General features: G+C 39.9%; 1 protein-coding gene across 3 annotated transcripts in view; it reads left to right on the forward strand.

Moving 5' to 3' along the window:
• LOC121375529 overlaps window positions 1-17,061 on the forward strand; it is a 30,599-nt gene extending 13,538 nt beyond the window's left edge. For all 3 annotated transcript variants that reach the window (XM_041503027.1, XM_041503024.1, XM_041503025.1), the window contains exons 3-4: window positions 5,425-6,167; window positions 16,211-17,061. In XM_041503027.1, the coding sequence (XP_041358961.1) occupies window positions 5,425-6,167; window positions 16,211-16,802 (1,335 nt within the window). In that variant the 3' untranslated portion in view covers window positions 16,803-17,061. The remainder of the gene's footprint in view (window positions 1-5,424; window positions 6,168-16,210) is intronic.
• The last annotated feature ends 3,753 nt before the right edge of the window (window positions 17,062-20,814 follow it).

Genomic DNA, 20,814 nt, shown 5'->3' on the forward strand with positions numbered 1-20,814 from the left:
AATTTGACACACCGTGGGTAACGTTTCACACTTGATTGCACATGAACATTGAAAGAAAAACCTCGCTTTGGTCATTCGAGTAACACGAAGAGCTTTAGATCGACAACGAAGAATGTTCCTGTGTTGGTGTAACAAAATTATGTTATCACAAAAGAACAAGAATCATAATAGTGCATTCAGGAATTGAAGAGCTCTTAACCGACAATCACAAGATATTAGCCTAATTTGCTAAAGCGGTTTGACGCACAGCAAAATGAGTGTCATCGTGCCCTATATTTTCCATACAGTGTATTTGACATAATTTATTATTCATAATTGTCAAACGTTTTCTGCTGTTGTAATACTTAGGGAATGTGTCGTGTTGTATTATATTTGAGAAATAAATCTGTGTACGGTCTAAATAAATTGTGTGTTGATAAAACGAGAACACACATAACATGTTATCTGAACCCTTGGGAGTGAATGTAGATTTGTTTTTTAAATATGTAATAATAAATACAATTTTTTTTATAAATTTAAAAGCCGACCAACAATTGCGTGTTGATGAAAAAGGAACACATATAACATTTTATCTGAACCCTTAGTAGCAAATATAGTTTTAAAATTATACAATAACAATATTTTATAAATTTAAAAGCCGACCAACCTTACTTACGTTTCGGCACATTCGCTAAAACACAACTTTTGGGGACTAACTCAAAATACGAAGAGTTGAAATTATCTGAAAGACAAGGCGGCAGAAAGGTACTGGGTTCGTGTAGTGGATCCGGTACATGACGATTACTAAACATAGTTGGGGGGGGGGGGGGGGGGGGGGGGGGAGGGGGCATGTAATGTAAACAAACAAACTTCAGCCAAAACCGTATCTCTGCTCATAACAGAGACTGGGATGTTTTGACAAGGTCATGACTGCTATTTGAAGCACTACATACGTTGCTTTGTGTATATGTGACTGTCGCTCCCAAGAATGATACGCGAACCGTTCACCAAACGCTCGCAAGAGCACTGCCAATCACCCGATTATTACACCGCATTCTTTCTCACCGATCGTTAACAATTAACCATTAACTCCCATCCTGGATACTTTCACTTTCACCTAATACGTACCTGCGGCATCTTTTGCAACTCAATGAAATTTTTTGTAGAATTTTGGTTCACTGTCCTTTGATTATTCACCAATTATTTAAGAATTTTCAATGACCCACCATCTGTTACGGTGATGACCAACCATCAAACCCTGTTCCGGAAAAAAAGGCTATGCAAATAATAAAATTCTATGTAAAGATCGCTGCTGGAACTTGAAATAGGCCTACATTCACCTGACCTCAGATATAAGAAATGACTATAAAGCATCATACTTTCAAAACATTATTTTTACAAAGGTTCTGTGTTATTCGAAGTTAATCATTATGGGAAAATGACATATATAAATTCAATGAAACCCCTTTAAACCGGACACCCTCAAGACCAAATAAATGTCCGGTTTTAAGAGGTATCCTGTTTAGATTTGCTAAGTTCTGTACTGATTTTTAAAAGGGACCGAGAAAAATTTCCGGTTTTGAGAGAATTCTGGTTTACAGAGGGTCTGATTTTTAGAGATTTCATTGTATACGTTTATGTATGTGTATATGCATATGTATATATACTGAAAAAGAGAAGCTTATTCAACAACGGGAACAAAATAATTGTTTAAACATAGATGGTTATACGGCATTGGGGTTAAATTTAACCTTGGGTCAAACCGAATTATATATTATTATTTTAGAATAGGATTGTAAATATTTGTGACAGGGAATGCATTTATGTCTTTACTTGTGTGTGCAGTTTCATAGACTAGTCAAATCGGCTTGAAGGGCTGTTCAAGATTAGATCAGACGGGTGAAGTGGGAAGCGGGAAGCACTGTACTTTTTTATTTCATTCCTCGGTTTGTTTTTCTATGCATACTTGGTTTAAACTTTTTAAAAATAGTACATGGGTGGTGGGTAAGTAGAACATTGTCTCCTGCTGCTCCCCCCTCCCCCTCCCTCTATGTGGTCAATTCTGGATCTGCTGTAAAGGAGTCGCTGACGATATTAACCAAGTGACGCATTGCAGGTCGTTTTGTACTAGATTATCCGATTAGCAGATCATATTTTCTCCATTTGCTCATCTCGACGAATTAAATACACGCCACAGTGGCGGGATGTTTACACGTTGCTAACCACGAGGTTAGTCGAGTGTATTCTTCAGATGGGGTTTACCATCGCGCTTTGTGTATTAATGGTATCTGTAAACAGATTATATTGTCATAAAACGTTCAAGTGTTTGACTCAGACTGCATAAGATTTGCATGGCATTAGACTGTGGTTGTTGTTCGTGTATTTGTGTTAGTGAGAGTGTTTGTGTATAGTGTTTCTCTTGGTTTGGTTTTGTTTTGATTTGTTGGGAGTTTCGGAAGGAGGGGGGATTATTTGTTTCATGAGGCTGGGGGAAATTATTTAAATGAGGTTGACGGCTTTATGTTCTTGTTTTTGTTCTTGTTTGTTTTTTGTTGTTTTTATTGGGAGTTTTTTTGGGGTTTTTTTGGGGGGGGGGTTGTTGTTGTTGTTTTTTGTTAGGGTTTTTGGATTAATAAACAACGAATTAAAAAACTCAATAAAACGTTTCATCCAAACTCTTATAAAGGAACGAATCTAAAGAAGCAGTAGCAGCCATTAAAAAGTCTACGACGATTATCATTGCTATAATGCAGGGCCGTAGCTAGCGGGGGAGCAAGGGGTGCAGTTGCCCACCCCCCCCCCCCCAAAAAAACCCCCACAAAAAAACAAAAATTCAACATAGAAACCCAAACAAAAAATCCTAGCTACGGCCCTGTAATGCTGCAAAACACCCAGACCGGCCTCGGTGGCGTCGTGGCACAACAGGCTGGTAGGTACTGGGTTCGGATCCCAAGGCAAATTTTTAATCCAGATACCGACGGAAAGTGCTCCGCAAGGCTCAATGGGTAGGTGAAACCCACTTGCACCGACCAGTGATCCATAAAAAAGACCATCCCTAAGCGCAAATACCTGGTAAAAGAGTAGCCTATGTGGCGACAGCGGGTTTCCTCTAAAAAAAAAAAAAAAATGTGTGGTCCTTAACCATATGTCTGACGCCATCCACCCAATGTGTTGAGTGCGTCGTTAAATAAAACACTTCTTTCTTTCTTTCTAATCCACCCAGTTGCTGTCTTGAATCTAGACCTCCACTTTAAATTATCTACAACATAATGTTTTTCAATTTGCCGTCTCTTGAAATAACTAATCTGAAACCCTGACACACTGGAGTGGATTCTTCAGAAGTACTGACCTGAGTTATCACAGGTTATGTTTATATATAGGAAATATCATGTTGTATTCTATGACAGTAATGTTCTTGCTGTCTCGTGAAATGTTAAACTCAAATCCTGACACACTGTAGTAGATTCTACAGACGTACTGACCCCAGTCGGTTTACATGTGTCCACACAGCCTGTGGGAAAAGATCCTGTCATGTCATTGTTATCTATTTTCTCTCATTGTGGCTATTCGTGTTCATGGCTTGTCTATAAAGACGGTTTGTCTCTGTTTGATGGGAACGCTTTCCAGCCACCCTTAATGCCGTCTTCTCATGGCGCGTATTTGCTGCGATACGACACGATGGACGATGTCATGATGTATCTTGGACAATCTCAGGTGATCTTATTGTAGAGGTTCGCAGGTAAGATGCTCACACACTGTACGATTTCCTACTAGTATTACAGACATTTTTGTGATTTTTTTTCGTTTTCGAAAGACAGCGAAAATTGCTGAGCTGCGACAAGGGCGTTCTGCGATATGACACGATTTAATACGATTTGATCACATAATGGTGCGATAACGCAAGCTACGGCTCGATCGTTTGACATACGACAAGATGGGGTGCTTACACCTACGTTATGATACGACACGACTGAATAATTTTGAACATCAACAAAACACGACACGATGGCATCGTATCGTCTTTAATCGTGTCGCAGTTATCATCATACTGTGGGATTTGTTTCAGATTGGTTTCCATAAAATATGTACTAGTTTACAGATCGACGCAGATAAATGAGACTTGTTATGAGAACACAGTCGTGGACGGTCTGCGACTATGTTTCCATTAAGAAATGTATTTGGTCTGCGGCAGTCTGTTACGCATTTTATGGAAACCAATCTAGATCTGTCCACAAGTGTTTGAGCATTAATTTTAGCAGGAGAGCGCCTAGACTGTGGCGAGCAAACGTTATAGGGGTGGGGTCGAGTCACGCCCCCACGAAAAACTTTACTGAAAACATGGAGGAAGTCAGTCTTTCTAATAATATTTCCAGGGTGATAGTTCCAGTATTCATTGTCCAATGCGCGCATTTAACTGATAACAACTGTCCGAACAATATTTATAAAGGCCTCGTAAATTTAAAACACATTTCCGAACTAACGCTCTTTTGTATATGTGAGTGTGTTTTGTGGGCGTATATGTGCGTTTCAGCATGTGTATACATCCATATTATATATATACGTACGTACGTACAGGCAGGCATATACATGCATTGTTATCCTACATGTCTTGGCTCAATAAGAGACGTAAATCTATAACAGTGATCGATATTTTATTGCATTAAGACAAACGTCCATCTCGTGTGCACTGCCAATCAATGTAGTAATCGGGCAGACCGGACCGTGTTTACCATCGTAAATGTTGTAATGTGATTAGCATACTGTCAAACCGATCGAAACCGCGGGCCGCGTGCTAAGGCAATGAGAACCCATTAAACACTGTAACGGTTGGGACTAGTAATCGGCCCCGTCATAATATATAATAGCAGTAGCAGTGGCGAGTAATTCGCTGTACAGGCCCGTGCATGGAGTCTTTATGCTTGTCCACCCACCACAGCGTGCACAACATAGCAACGCGCCGCTCAAGTGGCCGGTCGTAGACTGGCCGATACAATTCCACTGATACACGTTTGTCGTGTTCAGCGACTTGTTAAATCAGACATAGGTGTATTGTAAGACAGGAATAGGGACGATTACTACTACTAGAATTGGAGATTTCGAAATGGATTTTATGTGACTTATGTGTTGACAGATACTGTTATTTATGAAAAGATATAAAAAAAAAAAAGACAAGACACTGATGTTGATATAGCTCTGTGTTTATAATTGTATCATGTGTTGATTGATCATTGTGGTGTTTTAAAAAGGGGAATCTATATTGTTTGGTCTTGTTGTTGTTTTTCTGTGGAAATGACTTACACGAAAACCCTTAATAGGTCTGGAACGGTGCAAATGACTGTCACGAAAACCAATAATGGGTCTGGGACGGTGGAAATGACTTATACGAAAACCAATAATGGGACTGGGTCGAGACTTAAAGTTCGGGCTTTTTCTGCTCCTTTGCAGCGACGGCTTACCCCCGATGACCTGCCGATGGATCACAGCCGCTACGACCTCTACATCATGTCGAAGTATCGTCGAGAACAGCGCCTACAGACGAAACAAGAGCTGCGACAGATAGCGCTGGAGAGCCAGAGCCTGCGAGAGTACAGCCAGCGGCGGTTCGACTACGCCGTCCACACCTTCGCCCAGGGAAGCCGTCCCGGCACCTGCCTGGGTCAGCGGCACCTTCTGTCGTGCTCCCACCGGCCGAGCACGTCGACTGGCCCCACCCGAAACGGCAGCGTGCTGTACAACAAGACCCCACTCCTGCTCAACACCCTGAGGCTCCGGCCCCAGTCCTACACATCCAGTTCCTTCGAGCATGCGCCGAGCGTGTATCCGGACATCCAGAGGACGCTGTGCGAGAGCAACTGCACCTACCAGGTGTCGCACCCCCCTCCCGAGACCCGCGCCGCCACCGCCCCTGCTGCCCCTGTGGAGGACTTCATCCTGGTTCCACTCAGCAATCGGAACCGACTGGGGGATGAATTCTCGGCCGCAGCTCCGGCTTGGACCGACGGTGGGAGCGGCGTCGGTTCGCGACACGGGTCGTCGTCGGAGCGGTCTCTTTCCAAGTCGAGGATCGACGCGACGTTCACGCAGTCGTCGCTGAAGCCGGCGGCGGTTTCTCCACAAGTTACAGGTCTTTCTTGTTCCAGAGCATCAGACGGCGGGGAAGATGACCAAGCAAAGAAACCAGAACACGAGTGAGTAGTGATGTATAATTGGGTTTTTGTTGCTGTTGTTGTTGTTGTTGTTTTGGGAGGTTCTTGTTGATTTCAATTGGTTTACTTGTAGATGTTGTTTTGGGTTTTTTGTTTTTTGTTTGAGGTTGTTAGGATTTTTGGTGTATGTTGGGTGTTTTTTTTTTTTGGGGGGGGGGGGGTGGGGGGGTTCGAAAGGAGGGTGGTCATGTTGGTGTTTTGTTTTATATGTACAGTACTTTTTGTTTGTTATTTATTTTGGGGTGGTTGTAGGGGTTATTGGGTTTGGGAGGGGGGGGGGGGTTTTGTTTTTGTTGCTGCTCTTACTGAAAACTTAGCCCCATTGTCAAGTCTTGAAAAGATGAAAGTAGTAGATCGCTTGTCATTTGATAAACAATTTAAAGATGGTGACGACGATGATAACGATGATGATAATGCTTATACTGATGATGATGATGATGATGATGATGATGATGATGATTTTGATAATGATCCGACAAATGTTGGTAATCTATTTTAAAACATCTGTTTTACCTAGATGGCAAAGCTAAACCGTCTACTAAAATTAATACTACTGAAAGCGATTCTATTTATGATATATACATAATTTTATTGTGCAAGCGCTGTAAATATTTTTATTACAAACACACGCCTAGACGCACACACAACACAACACAACACTCTCTCTCTCTCTCTCTCTCTCTCTCTCTCTCTCTCTCTCTCTCTCTCTCTCTCTCTCTCTCTCTCTCTCTCTCTCTCTCTCTCTCACATACACCACAACACAACACAACACACATCTTAAATAAAACTGGTTTCTGTATATGTAAAAAAAACTAAAAAAAACAAAAAATAAACTTGGGACCTGGAGGCCAACATTGTTTACCTACCAGTGTTTCAACCTTGTACTCGTACATGTCGACATGTATTAGATCCTATTAAAAACGTCTTTGTTAGATACGAGACGATTAAACTGAACACATTGTTGGTGTTGCTATTAAACTAGTCTTTTGAGTGTGATTAGATTTTTAAAACCTTTTCGTTAATACTCGACTAAAATATGTCAGTACTAACGGACTTCGAGTGGTGTAGTAGTTAAGCCATAGGATTTAAGGCTGGTATTTACTGGGTTCGTATCCCGGTACCAGCTCCCACCCAAAGCGAGTTAAACGATTCAGTGGGTAGGCCTATGTGTAAGGCCACTACACCGACTTCTCTCTACCTAACCCATTGTTCTGGGCAGACAGCCTAGAGAACTGTAGTATGCGCCCAGGACAGCGTGATTGAACCGTGATTGGATATAAGCACGAAAATAAGAATAAATGAATATCAGTAATATTGTTAGATAGTGCTGGCCTCGTTGGTGTGATGGTTCGCATCCCGGTTACCAGCTCCCACCCAGATTGAGTTTTATTAGTTCAATCCATGGGAAGTGCAAGTCCGGTATCCCGACTTCACTCTCACTATCAACTATTAACACCTGTCCCTGTTTATCACGGCGAATAACCCAGATAGCTGGCGTGTGTGTCCAGGACAACGTGCATGTACCTCACTTGGATATAAGCTCGATAATAAGTTGGAATGAATAAATTTTTGACAGTATGGATTTAGGCCAAGCTTTTTGATTGTCTAATGAGAATTACTGGAGTAATCGGGTTTGTACTTACAAGTAGGCCTACAATATAGATTATAATTGTGTAATAATAGAAGTAGACCTACAATATAGATTATAATTGTGTAATAGTATAATAAAGCTGTCAGCAATGTTTTCTACCGTTATTAAATCTTGTGTTTCTCGATTGCTAGGGCGGATATTCTAAAAATGGTCCTCCTGAACCCCTGATATCTCTCTCTCTATCTCTGTATCTCTATCTATCTATCTATCTATCTATCTTTCTTTCTCTCTTTCTCTATCTCTGTATATCGCTCTCTGTCTCTCTCTGTCTCTCTCTCTCTCTCTCTCTCTCTCTCTCTCTCTCTCTCTCTCTCTCTCTCTCTCTCTCTCTCTCTCTCTCTCTCTCTCTCTCTGTTGACTAAGGCGCAAATTCGCAAATGTGTCCATAATCCGAATGTGTATACGCATACATCATTCCTAATATAGTGATCGAATACGCAGACGCATACACACTCACGTACGGAGACGGATAAATGGAATCTACACAATATATTTGCGAGGAAAATGACTGTTACCGATTACACATTACGGAATGAATGAATGAATGAATGAATGTTTAACGACACCTCAGCACGAAAAATACATCGGCTATTGGGTGACACATTACGGATTACGTATACGTAGATGCTTACAGCTTACGGACATATGGATTTTGCGCCTAAGTGTCAAAATAATTAATACTGCCAGACTAATAAACATGTTATGCTAGGGTCAAACTACCAACTGCCACGACATATGTTCGGTGGTTTCGGACGAACCACACCCCCCCCCCCCCACACACACACACACACCCCACCCCCCACCCCCACACACCCTACCCCACCCCCCGCTGAAGCAAATGTAAAACATACAGGTTTATACATATGGAGTTTCTGGTGGTGCAAAAACAAAATACAAAAGGTCCACTTGGTTCATATTCGAACACCTCCCCCCCCCCCCCCGCCCCCCAGATCCAGCTCACGCTACGCCCCTGAGGCCGATAGGTACTTGGTTCGTTTCTCTCTACCGGCCACACCCAAAGCAAGTTAAATAGCTTAACGACTCAATGGATAGGTGTAAGACCACTACACCGACTTCTCTCTCACTATCCCCTAACACTAACCCTCTGTCCTGGACAGACAGCCCAGATAGCTGAGGTGTGTGCCCAGGACAGTGTGTTTGAACCTAATTGAATATAAACACGAAAATAAAGTGAAATGAAATCTATGAATGTCTCTCACTCGCTTCATCTTCATGCATGTATATTAAATTATATAGGGTTGGTAGCAACAACAACAAAAGGTATGGCGATTTCTGTTTCATTTAATGCACAGCGCTACATTGTTATATTTTCTTGTTATTAACGCCGTCAGTGATTTGGCTGATGCCAGTTGCTAGGACACAATTTCTGTATCTACTTCATCGCTAAACTGTTTTACATAACATATCAGAGGGCGTTGACTTGGTCAGTCTTTAAACTGGAACTTTGACTTTATAAATATATTTGCAAAAAAGACTTTTCTTGTGCACCAAAATAAATAATGGTTGAAATTTGACAAGATGATGGCCTCATACTGTGTGTGAAAAGGTAAAAACCACTACACCGAGGTCTAACCGCTATTCAGCTATTCTAGGAAAGTGTTATAATTACAATGAGAAAGTAAAAAGAAAAGATACCAAGGCTAGTAACATAAGCAGGAAAAAAATATGTACATGTGGTTGGTTAAAAAAAACACAAAAGAAAACAACTATCACTGTGGAATTTGAATGGTAAAGATTACAAGTAACTGTACATCGTTTTATCAGTTGTTAATAACTAACAAATAACCTGGACAGACAGTCAAATAGCTGAGTTGTGTGTGTGCGCTCCCAGAATAGCGTGCTTGAATCTCAGTTGAATATAAGTAGAAAAATCCAGTCATAAACGATCAAGTTCTTAATGTTGTGTAACATGATTGCGAATAATGGACTAATATGTGATTAATAAGTATGATAGGTTTTTACTGGACTCAGTTGCATTAATAACCTTAATAATCACGACAGGTCTTTCATTGGACACAATTGCACTAATAACCTATCAGTTGTACAGGTTCGGATCGATATCATCGCCGTTACCGTAGGCGAATAACAGAAAAACCACAACCGGAAATTGGCGAAGTAAACAGGTTTTGCTGTTACCATGTGTTGCTATGGCGTCGTAATTACAGATGTCTTTATTAAGCTTGCAATTAGGTTTTTACATCAGATGGAAATGAAAAATAAAAAGTCGATTCTAGCGTAACGTCCGTTATATTTAATAAAAAAAACCCTAATAATTAAAGACAGTTCATAACATTACCATAGTTTGAAAACAGTTTGTTTTGTTTTTGACATTAGATTTCAAATTTTGGTATTTATTGTAAAGTGGTTAAATATAAAAATAAACTTAGTAGTATAGTATATAAAATAATATTTTCTTTAAATAGTGGTAAAAGAAATCAATTTAAGTGGTTGAAATCCATAAAAAGTATTTACGATAACACTGGAATGGGAGGTACATCTATACCAATCAAAATAATGATTTCAAATCCAATAAATAAGAATTAAAACACAAACTCTGCAATTAATTTATACAACAGTGGTTTTCGGATATTACAAACTCTTCTTTGTGTCAACTTTATACATTATTTAAAACAGAATTTTACTTCACAACATTTTGTCGAGATTATTGTACCAAAATCGATGCGGGATAACAAAACTGCGTACGTCATTTTTAAGATTACCCATTGAAAGTGGTAGATGGTTTAACGTTCCTAGAGAAAATAGTTTGCAAACTTTGTAATACTGATATTGGAGATGAATACCATTATTTATTCAATTGTAAAACTTATAATATTGAAAACATTAGAAGAAAATATATAGAAAAAATATATAGAACTAATCCTGGTGTTTTTAAAATGAAAAGTGTGCTGTCATTATGTAATGCACCATTATTGAAAAACCTAGCTACATATATTTTTTTAATAATCTAGTCTTGTGGGCTGACATTTTTCCGTCCGCATATTTTAGCTACTTTGATTGCTTATCTGTATTTTTATGTTAACAATAGACATTTCTACTTTAATGCCTGATCTTGTCATGTATGTTAATTGTGTATTTGTTTTTTTTTCCTCTTGTTACACATTGTAATGTGTCAGTGATGTTTAATAAATCTTGAAATCTTGAAGAGTTTGTAATTCTTAGTGTCTTCAGGAAAACTTGCTACATTTTTCCATTAACAACAAAATATTTTCTTTATGCTTTTTTGCGGTAATATACCAGTCGTTGTGCATTGTTTATTAAAGGTGGGGGGGGGGGCGGCGTAATGGCACAATGATCACTGATCATAATATTGGGGGGGGGGGAGGAGTCGGGGTTGGGGGTTTACTTCTTTTTCTTCCTTACTAACATGTGCTTTAAACAAATCTGGGTACCGTTATACGAAGCGATCTTAGCACTAAAATTGGGCCTTGTACGCCATTAAGGAAATCAAAAGCCGTGGTATGTGCTATCCTGTCTGTGGGATGGTGCATATAAAAAATATCTCTCTACTGATGGAAAAATGTAGCGGGTTTCCTCTCTAAGACTATATATGCCATTAAGGAAAGAAAATGAACGAATGCTTAACATTCCAGTGTATTTCAAACTACTTCAATAATCCTTACATTGGCAAGTTTCGCAGCTGGCATAACAAAGGCTGTTCATGCTGATTAGCTTGAACGGGTATTTAACATTATCTTAATACAGAGTTAATATCTTCACTATTAGTCGCGGTATTTGTCTCCATATGATACATCGACGGTAAAGTACTCACTACGTCTGAAGCATCAAAGGTTTATTTATCTTGGACCATTGCTATGTGAAATTGGATTCGAAAGTGTGTCAACAAGAGACTGCCATAGCTATGACCTTACGTTGAAGTGATAATAAATAATGTCGCCTGTTAAAGAAGTGGCATCCTTGAGCAAAACACGGAATTACTACTAGTCACAATAAAGTAGTACACTTGTATCCGCTCTCGGTAGCTTACTACGGCTGTTAATATGAAGGAAATGTGTTATTTAACGGTTATATAGCGTCAGACATATTGTTAAGGACCACACAGATATTGAGAGAGGAAACACGTTGTCGCCACTTCATGGGCTACTCTTTTCAATTAGCAGCAAGGGATCTTCTATATGCGCCATCCCACAGACAGGATAGTACATACCAGGTCTTTGTTACACCAGTGGTGGAGCACTGGCTGGAACGAGAAATAGCCCAATGGATCCACCGACGGGGATCCATCCTAGACCGACCGCGCTTTAAGCGAACATTTTACCATTCCGCCCCCTGTTAATATGAAAACGTTGCCCTTTTGAAATGTCATTCTGATCCATCTTTAGCTCGTAACAGAGAACAAAGATGGAGATAATTACATCGGAGATAAATCGTCCGTGTGAGAAGTTTTGCATAATTATTTTAATGGGTGCTACTGATCGACTTGTCAGTTGGAACTGGACTTGTTTCGACACCCAAGGAGGGATCTAGAGAGTAATAGAGTGCCTAGTGCGTCGTTAAATAAAACATTTCTTCATTCCTTTATTTAGTGCCAGCTGTATGACTATATTAGAGTACTAAGATTCGAATCTTGTTAGTGTAATAAATTATGGTTCGTATGTTATATGACAGGGCTATATGATTCAACAAGTAGATGTACTTCTAGAATTTTCTAAAAAAAAAAATCAACTGGCCATGGGATCAGTGGTTTTCAAAATCCACTAGCCATGGTTAAAGGGACATTCCTGAGTTTTCTGCATTATAAGATGTTTACGACTAATAAAATATTTCTACGATTAAACTTACATATTAGATATATGTTCTTGTTTAGAATATCAGCGTCTGTATATTTAATGTGTTTCTGGTCGTCTTAATATTTGGAAGAAGCCCAAACTGGATTTTGTCTTCAAATAATTTCGTACATACGAAAAAATATATTTTAGGAAATAAAATGAAATTTAAACTAGTACAATTATTAGAACGATCAGAAACACGTTGACTATACAGCCACTAATATTTTATAATAATTACAGTAGTTAAAAAGTCTCTGTCAGTTGATAACGTCTTAAAAATTTCTGAAAACTCAGGAATGTCCCTTTAAATATCAACTAGATCTACTTCTGTATGTGCCGTACATTTGTACTTTAATGACACAATTTTATTTTAATAAAACCCAATTATGGCCAAAATACCTTATAATCACTGTATACTACTTATTAATTAACATGTAATTTATAATGTGTGTATTTGTATATCTTATATGTCTGTTATATGTTCCTATGTGTGTCTCTGTGTGTCTTATGTTTGTCTCTGTGTGTCTTATCTGTGTACTTAGTAATTTAATAGTCTTCATGAACTTAACAACACTCTTTGTAAATTGAAGCTGCAATCTCGTGAGTAATATGATTTTTATTGTTACTGAACCATAAGTGCACGTTCGCGACGCTAATCTATTTTAATAAAAAGATATATATTAGAACGTCACCAAGACTCTGAATGCGTAATGTCTTCTCTTCTGTTTCGTCTAACAATGTTGTTATTGTTGGTTTTATTATCGTGGGGTTTTTAGTGTTCGTGTGTGTGTGTGTGTGTGTGTGTGTGTGTGTGTGTGTGTGTGTGTGTGTGTGTGTGTGTGTGTGTGTGTGTGTGTGTGTGTGTGTGTGTGTTTTATTTTGTCTTCTTTCTTTTTTTTAGTGTGTGTGTGTGTGTGTGTCTGTGTGTGTGTGTGTGTGTGTGTGTGTGTGTGTGTTTTATTTTGTCTTCTTTCTTTTTTTGAGTGTTTGTGTGTGTGTGTGTGTGTTTGTGTTGTTTTAGGGTTTTTTATTTAGCTGAATACTACTACTTGTCAGAATTACCAAATAATTGACATCCAGTAGCTGTTGATTAATTAATCAATGTGCTCTAGTGGTGTTGTTAGACAAAGCCAACTTTAGCTGAAAACATGTCAATTTCCAAATGTTTGACATGCAATAACTTATGATTAATTAATCAATGTGTTCTAGTGGTGTCGTTAAACAAAGCAAACTCTTAACTATTTTTAAGATACCATGTCATATTACGCAGTGGACGACACCTTTATCGCTGTAGCATAAATACGGAGTTTCTCACACGTAAAACACGTGCTAAACTGTACATACATTCTGTCTTGATTTTCATATTCAGTTACTTTTTCACTAACATACAACTTGGTCCAACTGAATTTCCATTGAATCGCTTCCAATAACCAGTTACCTGGTCAAAGGTGGTTTTGTATTTCTTGATTGTCGTTCTGTTCAAATGACAATCTCGGCAAGGCATTGACGGCGAATAATAGTCCATACACACTACTGACTGAAACTCGTTTCGTTTACATAGACCATTATCGCGGTTCTACGTGGATGACTAACAACTACATACTGACTTTATGAAAGGTCACAGTCTAGGTAATGCGTGTATTGTTATTTGTAAAGACATATTATGCCAGGCATTATGTCAGGGATCTGCAAAGCTCTCGTGAGGTGTGGTGGGCGGGCGTGGGTGATGTATTTAGGTAATTGTAATGGAAGGGGGAGGTGTGCGGTGCGTGATATAAATTTATTGCTCCATAATGTGTGAGATCCATACCAATTCATAATAATATAAAACTTATTAATACGGGCTCTGGACCCATATTCACAAAATATCGTAAGCCTAGTTTTACACGTAAACGTAAATCTACGACTTAAGAGCTATTCACGAAACAACGAAAACGTAAGTTACGTGTAAAGTTGGACGTAAATATAAGAGTGCCTCAGGTTGCAACTAACGCTGCACGTAAGTTGTGTACATATAATAAATCAAGCACGATCGCCGTTATTTACTATTATTTACGGAAACTAGCAGCATTTCCAATAAATGAAGCAGTCTGCTATGGCGAACGCCCACGGATTGAACATATTTTTGTTCGTGATCGAACGGATGTTTTCGACTTGGCCAATTTCTCCTGAGTTATCTTTTCCTTTTTAAGAAATGTCCTCAAGTTCGTACCAAAACGCGGATCCCCACCAATACCAAAATGCCATGGTTCACTGTTCGCAATGTTATTGTTAGCAGACGACAAACAAAATTGCGTTTTGCGCATTTGTTATTTACCCGGTAGCCATCGTTTCTAATGTGTTTTTATTAATTACTCCAGTGAGAGTGTTAAATCGTAGATTTACATCCAACTAAGTTACGTTTACATTTACGACCATCTTTGAGAATAAGGTGCTTCTTGCACGTAAACGTAAATCTACGGCAGACGTAAGTGCTAGTCGTAGACGTAAATTTACACTTTTTTGTGAATATGGGTCCAGAACTGTTACAGTAAGGTTGCATTCTACCAACTAAGAGACTTCCGTGTCAACGTTCAAATAATTACGTAGCTGCATGGCAGACAGACTAATGAACTGACAGAAAGACAGAGGAACTTAGACAGAGAGAAAAACAAAAAAAGAGAGAAACAAATATAGATACATGGTATATATAATTTCCCAACACAAACATAATGTTTCAATGTGTTCAGCAGTTTTCGGTATGCTTTTTAGGATTGTTATTGCTGTTGTGGTGGTGGCGGTGGTGGTGGTGGTGACGGTGTAGCTCGAGTAACCTCTAGCCCTCTCCTTATTGGTATGGTGTAGGGGAGGGCTAGAGGGGTGTAACACTTCGACAATCGTCGACGACCAAATGGTAGCCAGCTACTGTGTCTAAAATAAAACTAAATTCCTAAATCTGATGCCACAGAGCTTTAGGTTGATTATTCTAGAGTCCAGTGATGACCTTAAACTTGCATGTTGTTAACCAGTACCAACGTTACACGAAGAAGCCCGACGCCTCTATGCGCTGTACTTTCTTGTGGTGACGTAGAGCAAAGTGTGTGCCCACGTGACACGTTGGTACTGGTTACCAACATGTAAGTTTAATTTCATGACTGGACTCGAGAATAATCAAATTAAAGCTCTGTGGCATCGGATTCAGGAAAAATGTGTACTTTAGACACGGTAGCTTAATACCATTTGGTCGTCGACGATTACCGAAATATTACACACAGTCCCCTCATGCCCTGCATTAGAACATATCAATAATTTTCACTAATATCAAGGGTAGGGCTGGAGGTGACATGAGCTATTGGTGGTGATGGTCTTTTTTGTTTGTCTTTTTTTCCCTTTTTTTTTTTTTTTTTTTTTTTTTTTTTAGGTGTTTTTTGTTTAGTTTTGTGTTGTTGTTGTGGTTTCATTTGTGTGGGGTCTTTTTAACAGTTACTTTAATTAATATTAACGGCGAGCGTTATAAATATTTCTGAACTGGCCGATAACATTCTTTTTGATTTCTCTTGTTTCAGAATAGAACACCACGGTTCTACAGCAGGTGCTCTGGCCGTTTCCAAACAGTCTCAGCGAGACGAAGCGAGCATTCGCCTTACAGTAGCTGAACCGCCGAGGAGGAGGAGAACAGCCCCGGGGAGTGCAGTTCCCGGCAGTCGGCACTCCAGTCTCTCGTCCGGGGGCTCCCTGAACGCCGCCGTCACGTCGACGCCGGTGTGCTGGGTGGACAACGCCACCGTCTCCAGCGACATGTCCCCGGAGCACATGTCAGAAGAAGATGGCGAGCACGCGGATGGTGACGGCGCCCAGCCGCTCGACGTGGATGGGAACCCCGTGCAAACTCCCCAGGCTGCCGCCGTCGAGGACGCTAACGTTAAGACGACCGCCGGCGGCGTCGTGGAGGAGACCCCCGCCGAGGTCTCCCCTGAGTTGCAGGTGGTGGCAAGCCTCGCTGCTGCTGATGATGATGACGTCGAAGAAGAACCAACAATAGAATTGCCGACCTTTCTGTGTCCCTTTTCTGAGAGGAAGTCGCGACAAGAAGCAATAAAACTGTGGTTGGCTAAAACTAGTTACACCCTAGCAGAGAAAACTGTGCCATTGTTGTGAACAAGTATATATATATATATATATATATATATATTGTATATATAAAACATGCCTTGTTTTTCTCACCAAGTACAAATAGTGTGAAAGGAGCTCTGTCATTTCATGTTCTAGGATTCGCACAAAGATTCCTGATTTTTTTTTTTTTAATTGTTTTTTTTTTATAAGTGAGACATTGTCCTCTACTCCTCAGTCATTCCACAAACCATAACCTATCATTAATACATGCAGTTAAAACATTCTAATATCATACGAAAGTATATTGAACGTGTTGTTTTTCTTTGTTCGAGGGACACTGTTTGTATATATAACTGTCCTGTTTTTTCAGTCCTCGGAAAAAAGAAGAAGTTTGTTTTGTTTAACGACACCACTAGAGCACATTGATTTATTAATCGGCTATTGAATGTCAAACATATGGTCATTTTGACAGTCATAGAGAGAACCCGCTACATTTTTCCATTAGTAGCTAGGGATCTTTTACATGCACAATCCGACAGACAGGATAGCACATACCACGGCCTTTGATATACCAGTCGTGGTGCACCGGCTGAAACGAGAAATAGACCAATGGGACCACCGACGGGGATCGATCCCAGACCGACCGCGCACCAGGCGTGCGCTTTATCACTGGGCTACGTCCCGTCCCCTGTATAGTCCTCGATGTCGAGACTCAAAATGGCTTCAGGTGTGGTAAGATAAAGATTTGAGTCACCTAATATTTCTGGTAACAATACCATATCGCGTATCTGGCGCACGACAGACGTTTGGTGATACTGGGGCTTGTGGTTACCTTTTAAGTTAGGTTTTTGACAAATACATTGAAATTTTGTAAGTACCTTTAACACAGGGAGGCGGACGCTCGTAAATATTTTGATTGTTACCATCATATTCTATTAGATCACATTCATTTAACAGTCTAGCGAAGGTAACGAAGACGAAGAAGAAGTTTGTTTTGTTTTACGACACCACTAGAGCACATTGATTTATTAATCATCGTCTATTGGATGTCTTTTATATGCACTTTCCCACCGACAGGAAAGCACATACCACGGCCTTTGACCCGTCGTGGTGCACTGGTTGGAACAAGAAAAAAACCCAGTCAGTTGAATGGATCCACCGAGTTGATTCGATCCTGCGATGCAAGCACCCCAGACAAGCACTCCACCGACTGAGCTAAATCCCGCCCCCAGTGAAGGTAACGAATGCTCCGCGCTTTCTGAACATGCCTTTGAACTTGCTCTTCGAATATACCGGCCTCGGTGGCGTCGTGGCAGGCCATCGGTCTACAGGCTGGTAGGTACTGGGTTCGGATCCAAGTCGAGGCATGGGATTTTTAATCCAGATACCGACTCCAAACCCTGAGTGAGTGCTCTGCAAGGCTCAATGGGTAGGTGTAAACCACTTGCACCGACCAGTGATCCATAACTGGTTCAACAAAGGCCATGGTTTGTACTATCCTGCCTGTGGGAAGCGCAAATAAAAGATCCCTTGCTGCCTGTCGTAAAAAGAGTAGCCTATGTGGCGACAGCGGGTTTCCTCTAAAAACAGTGTCAGAATGACCACATGTTTGACGTCCAATAGCCGAAGATAAGATAAAAAAAATCAATGTGCTCTAGCGGCGTCGTTAAATAAAACAAACTTTACTTTTTTTTTTGCTCTTCGAATACGTCAAGATTCCACACACAAAAATATATTCCTACCCGGGGGGGGGGGGGGGGGGGGGGGGGGGGGGGGGGGGAGGATAGACCCGGCGTGCTGTAAAAGGTTTGCCACCTAAAATCTTATCTACATGTATCTACTAGGATCACAACCTAGATGGTTGCCAACAAGCTACTGGAATTTGTTTTAATTCGCCGTTAAATATGATGTCCCTCTGTGTGAAATTCGCGCAGTTTTTTCCATTTCCCCCAGTAGTCTGTCTCTGATTTTTTTTACCTTTTTAGAACGTGATTACTTTATGTTTGAAGTTGATTCCAAATGGATCTTTTAAAAAGGAATCCTATGGTGCTAACCGATTTTTTGATAAATTGTGTTCAACATGACCCCTTGGACACACACACACACACACACACACACCAGATTGTTTGCTGGGGGGGGGGGGGGGGGTCAACGTGAAAACGTATATATGTAAATGTTGGTTGATTTGGATACTTTTTTCATAAATTTTTATCAAATCAAGGATGGCCAATTCAATCAAATGATTTTCAAAATCCAAGATGGCCGCCATTATGCTTAACATTCAAAATGACTTCGAAAATGGTGAAATTTTCTAATGGTTTCGCCAAATCCATTTCGAATCTCGTTAATATCATTATCTTATATATTTATTGATACAGAATTGTTGCAGTAAACTAAAAACACAATTTGTTTTACTAAAAATGGGTACTACAAAAATGAAATGACCACCTATAGTCCTTCCCAGCCTCCATGAATATTATTTTTTGTCAGTAATTTTAGTTTGATCTGACAAAAGAAGAAAAGTAAAAGTGTTTTGGAAATAACAAAAAACACTATTTTTGTGTCAGTTTAGAAAACAGTCTGCCCAGAAATAACTAACTTGTAGTAAATACCAGAGTAAGAAAATGGTGTTCCATGTGGTAAGGACGATATATTAATAATATGGATCATATATAGTAAAATGTTTCCTAAATCTCGACGACAAAATCGATATCATGATTCAAAAAGTAGTCTAACTCAGTCGAAAGGGCATTTTGGCAGTTGTGAATCATTCTCAGATGGGTAATGTATACAGAATACCAGGAATAATGTGATAATATGGAACAGTGTTATAAACATAAATGTCATCTACTTTCATCACTGGACTGAGCACTGTCTTCCGATTTCGAGCTATCATCACTGGTATCAAACTGGAATCATTATCATCTTAGCTCATCTAGTATGTCATGGTCAGTGGTATTCGCAAACTTGGTATTCTAGGCAAGTGCTTGATAAGTGTGAATCGCATTTTTCTCCCTTTGTCGGGGAATAGCATGATGTACCGACTTTCCCCTGGTGATTCTTTTCTCATTTTGGGCCGGTTGTCAGTAAGAATGTTGCGTAATGACTTTTCTGCATCATGACAATCTGAAACTTGGAAAGCCCAAATAATGGATGGATATAGGCATCCCTAGTTGCCACATGGAAAGCTGGTAGGCATTCACTATGTTTTCTATCAATGCCTTCACATTGTGGTAGATTATACCTCTGTTCAATGTTGATGTTCCTTACATTTGATAGCATTAAGAAGCATGAGTACCAGGAGGTAAACTTCAGTGTAATAAACTATGAGACATGTGCCTGCATGCCTCGACAAAGCATAGACAATATGCAGTGCAAGCCTTGGGTCAGCATATCTGTGGGATTAACTAATGTCAAAGACGTCTGTATCTGGACTGCATGTACTTGCAAATATATAACTATACTGGCATAGGTGTACAGGCTACCATTTTTGTTGCGGGGTGCAGGCTGTTTTTTCCTTGAATTAAACAAAAATGCCCGAATCTGGATAACAACATGTATTCATATTAGCAAACCTACCAAACAGATATATAGGGTTGCAAACGAGTCACTACGCATATTTATATGTATTACAACTAATTTTGAGGGTAGAATGATGGAAATACATGGTAAACGGGTCTCAGGTTAGCACTGTTTCCCAAATATCTCAAATCAGTTTTGTCCCAATACGCAGCCCCCCCCCCCCCCCCCCCCCCCCCCCCCCCCCCCGTCTCGTACGCTTATGTATACTGGGTATCTTTTGTGATATAGATGTACTGTCGATATGTAAAAGACCAGACAACAAGTAGTCACGAATGAGTTCTGTCTTGTTTCTGGTTGTTTGTTAGTATCATTTGTATAAAAAGGTCATCCGATCCCCACACCTTTAGTAAGATTTGACTGAAATCAAAGATTCTCTGTTCTCTACTTTTGTCTGGCCTTTCTGAGCGATAACCATCACAAACGAGATGAAGAGTAGTATTTGGCAGTAACTTAAGGTACTTCACAATCATGTGTA

The sequence above is a fragment of the Gigantopelta aegis genome, chromosome 6 (genome assembly GCF_016097555.1).
Source record: "Gigantopelta aegis isolate Gae_Host chromosome 6, Gae_host_genome, whole genome shotgun sequence".
Lineage (NCBI taxonomy): Eukaryota > Metazoa > Mollusca > Gastropoda > Neomphalida > Peltospiridae > Gigantopelta > Gigantopelta aegis.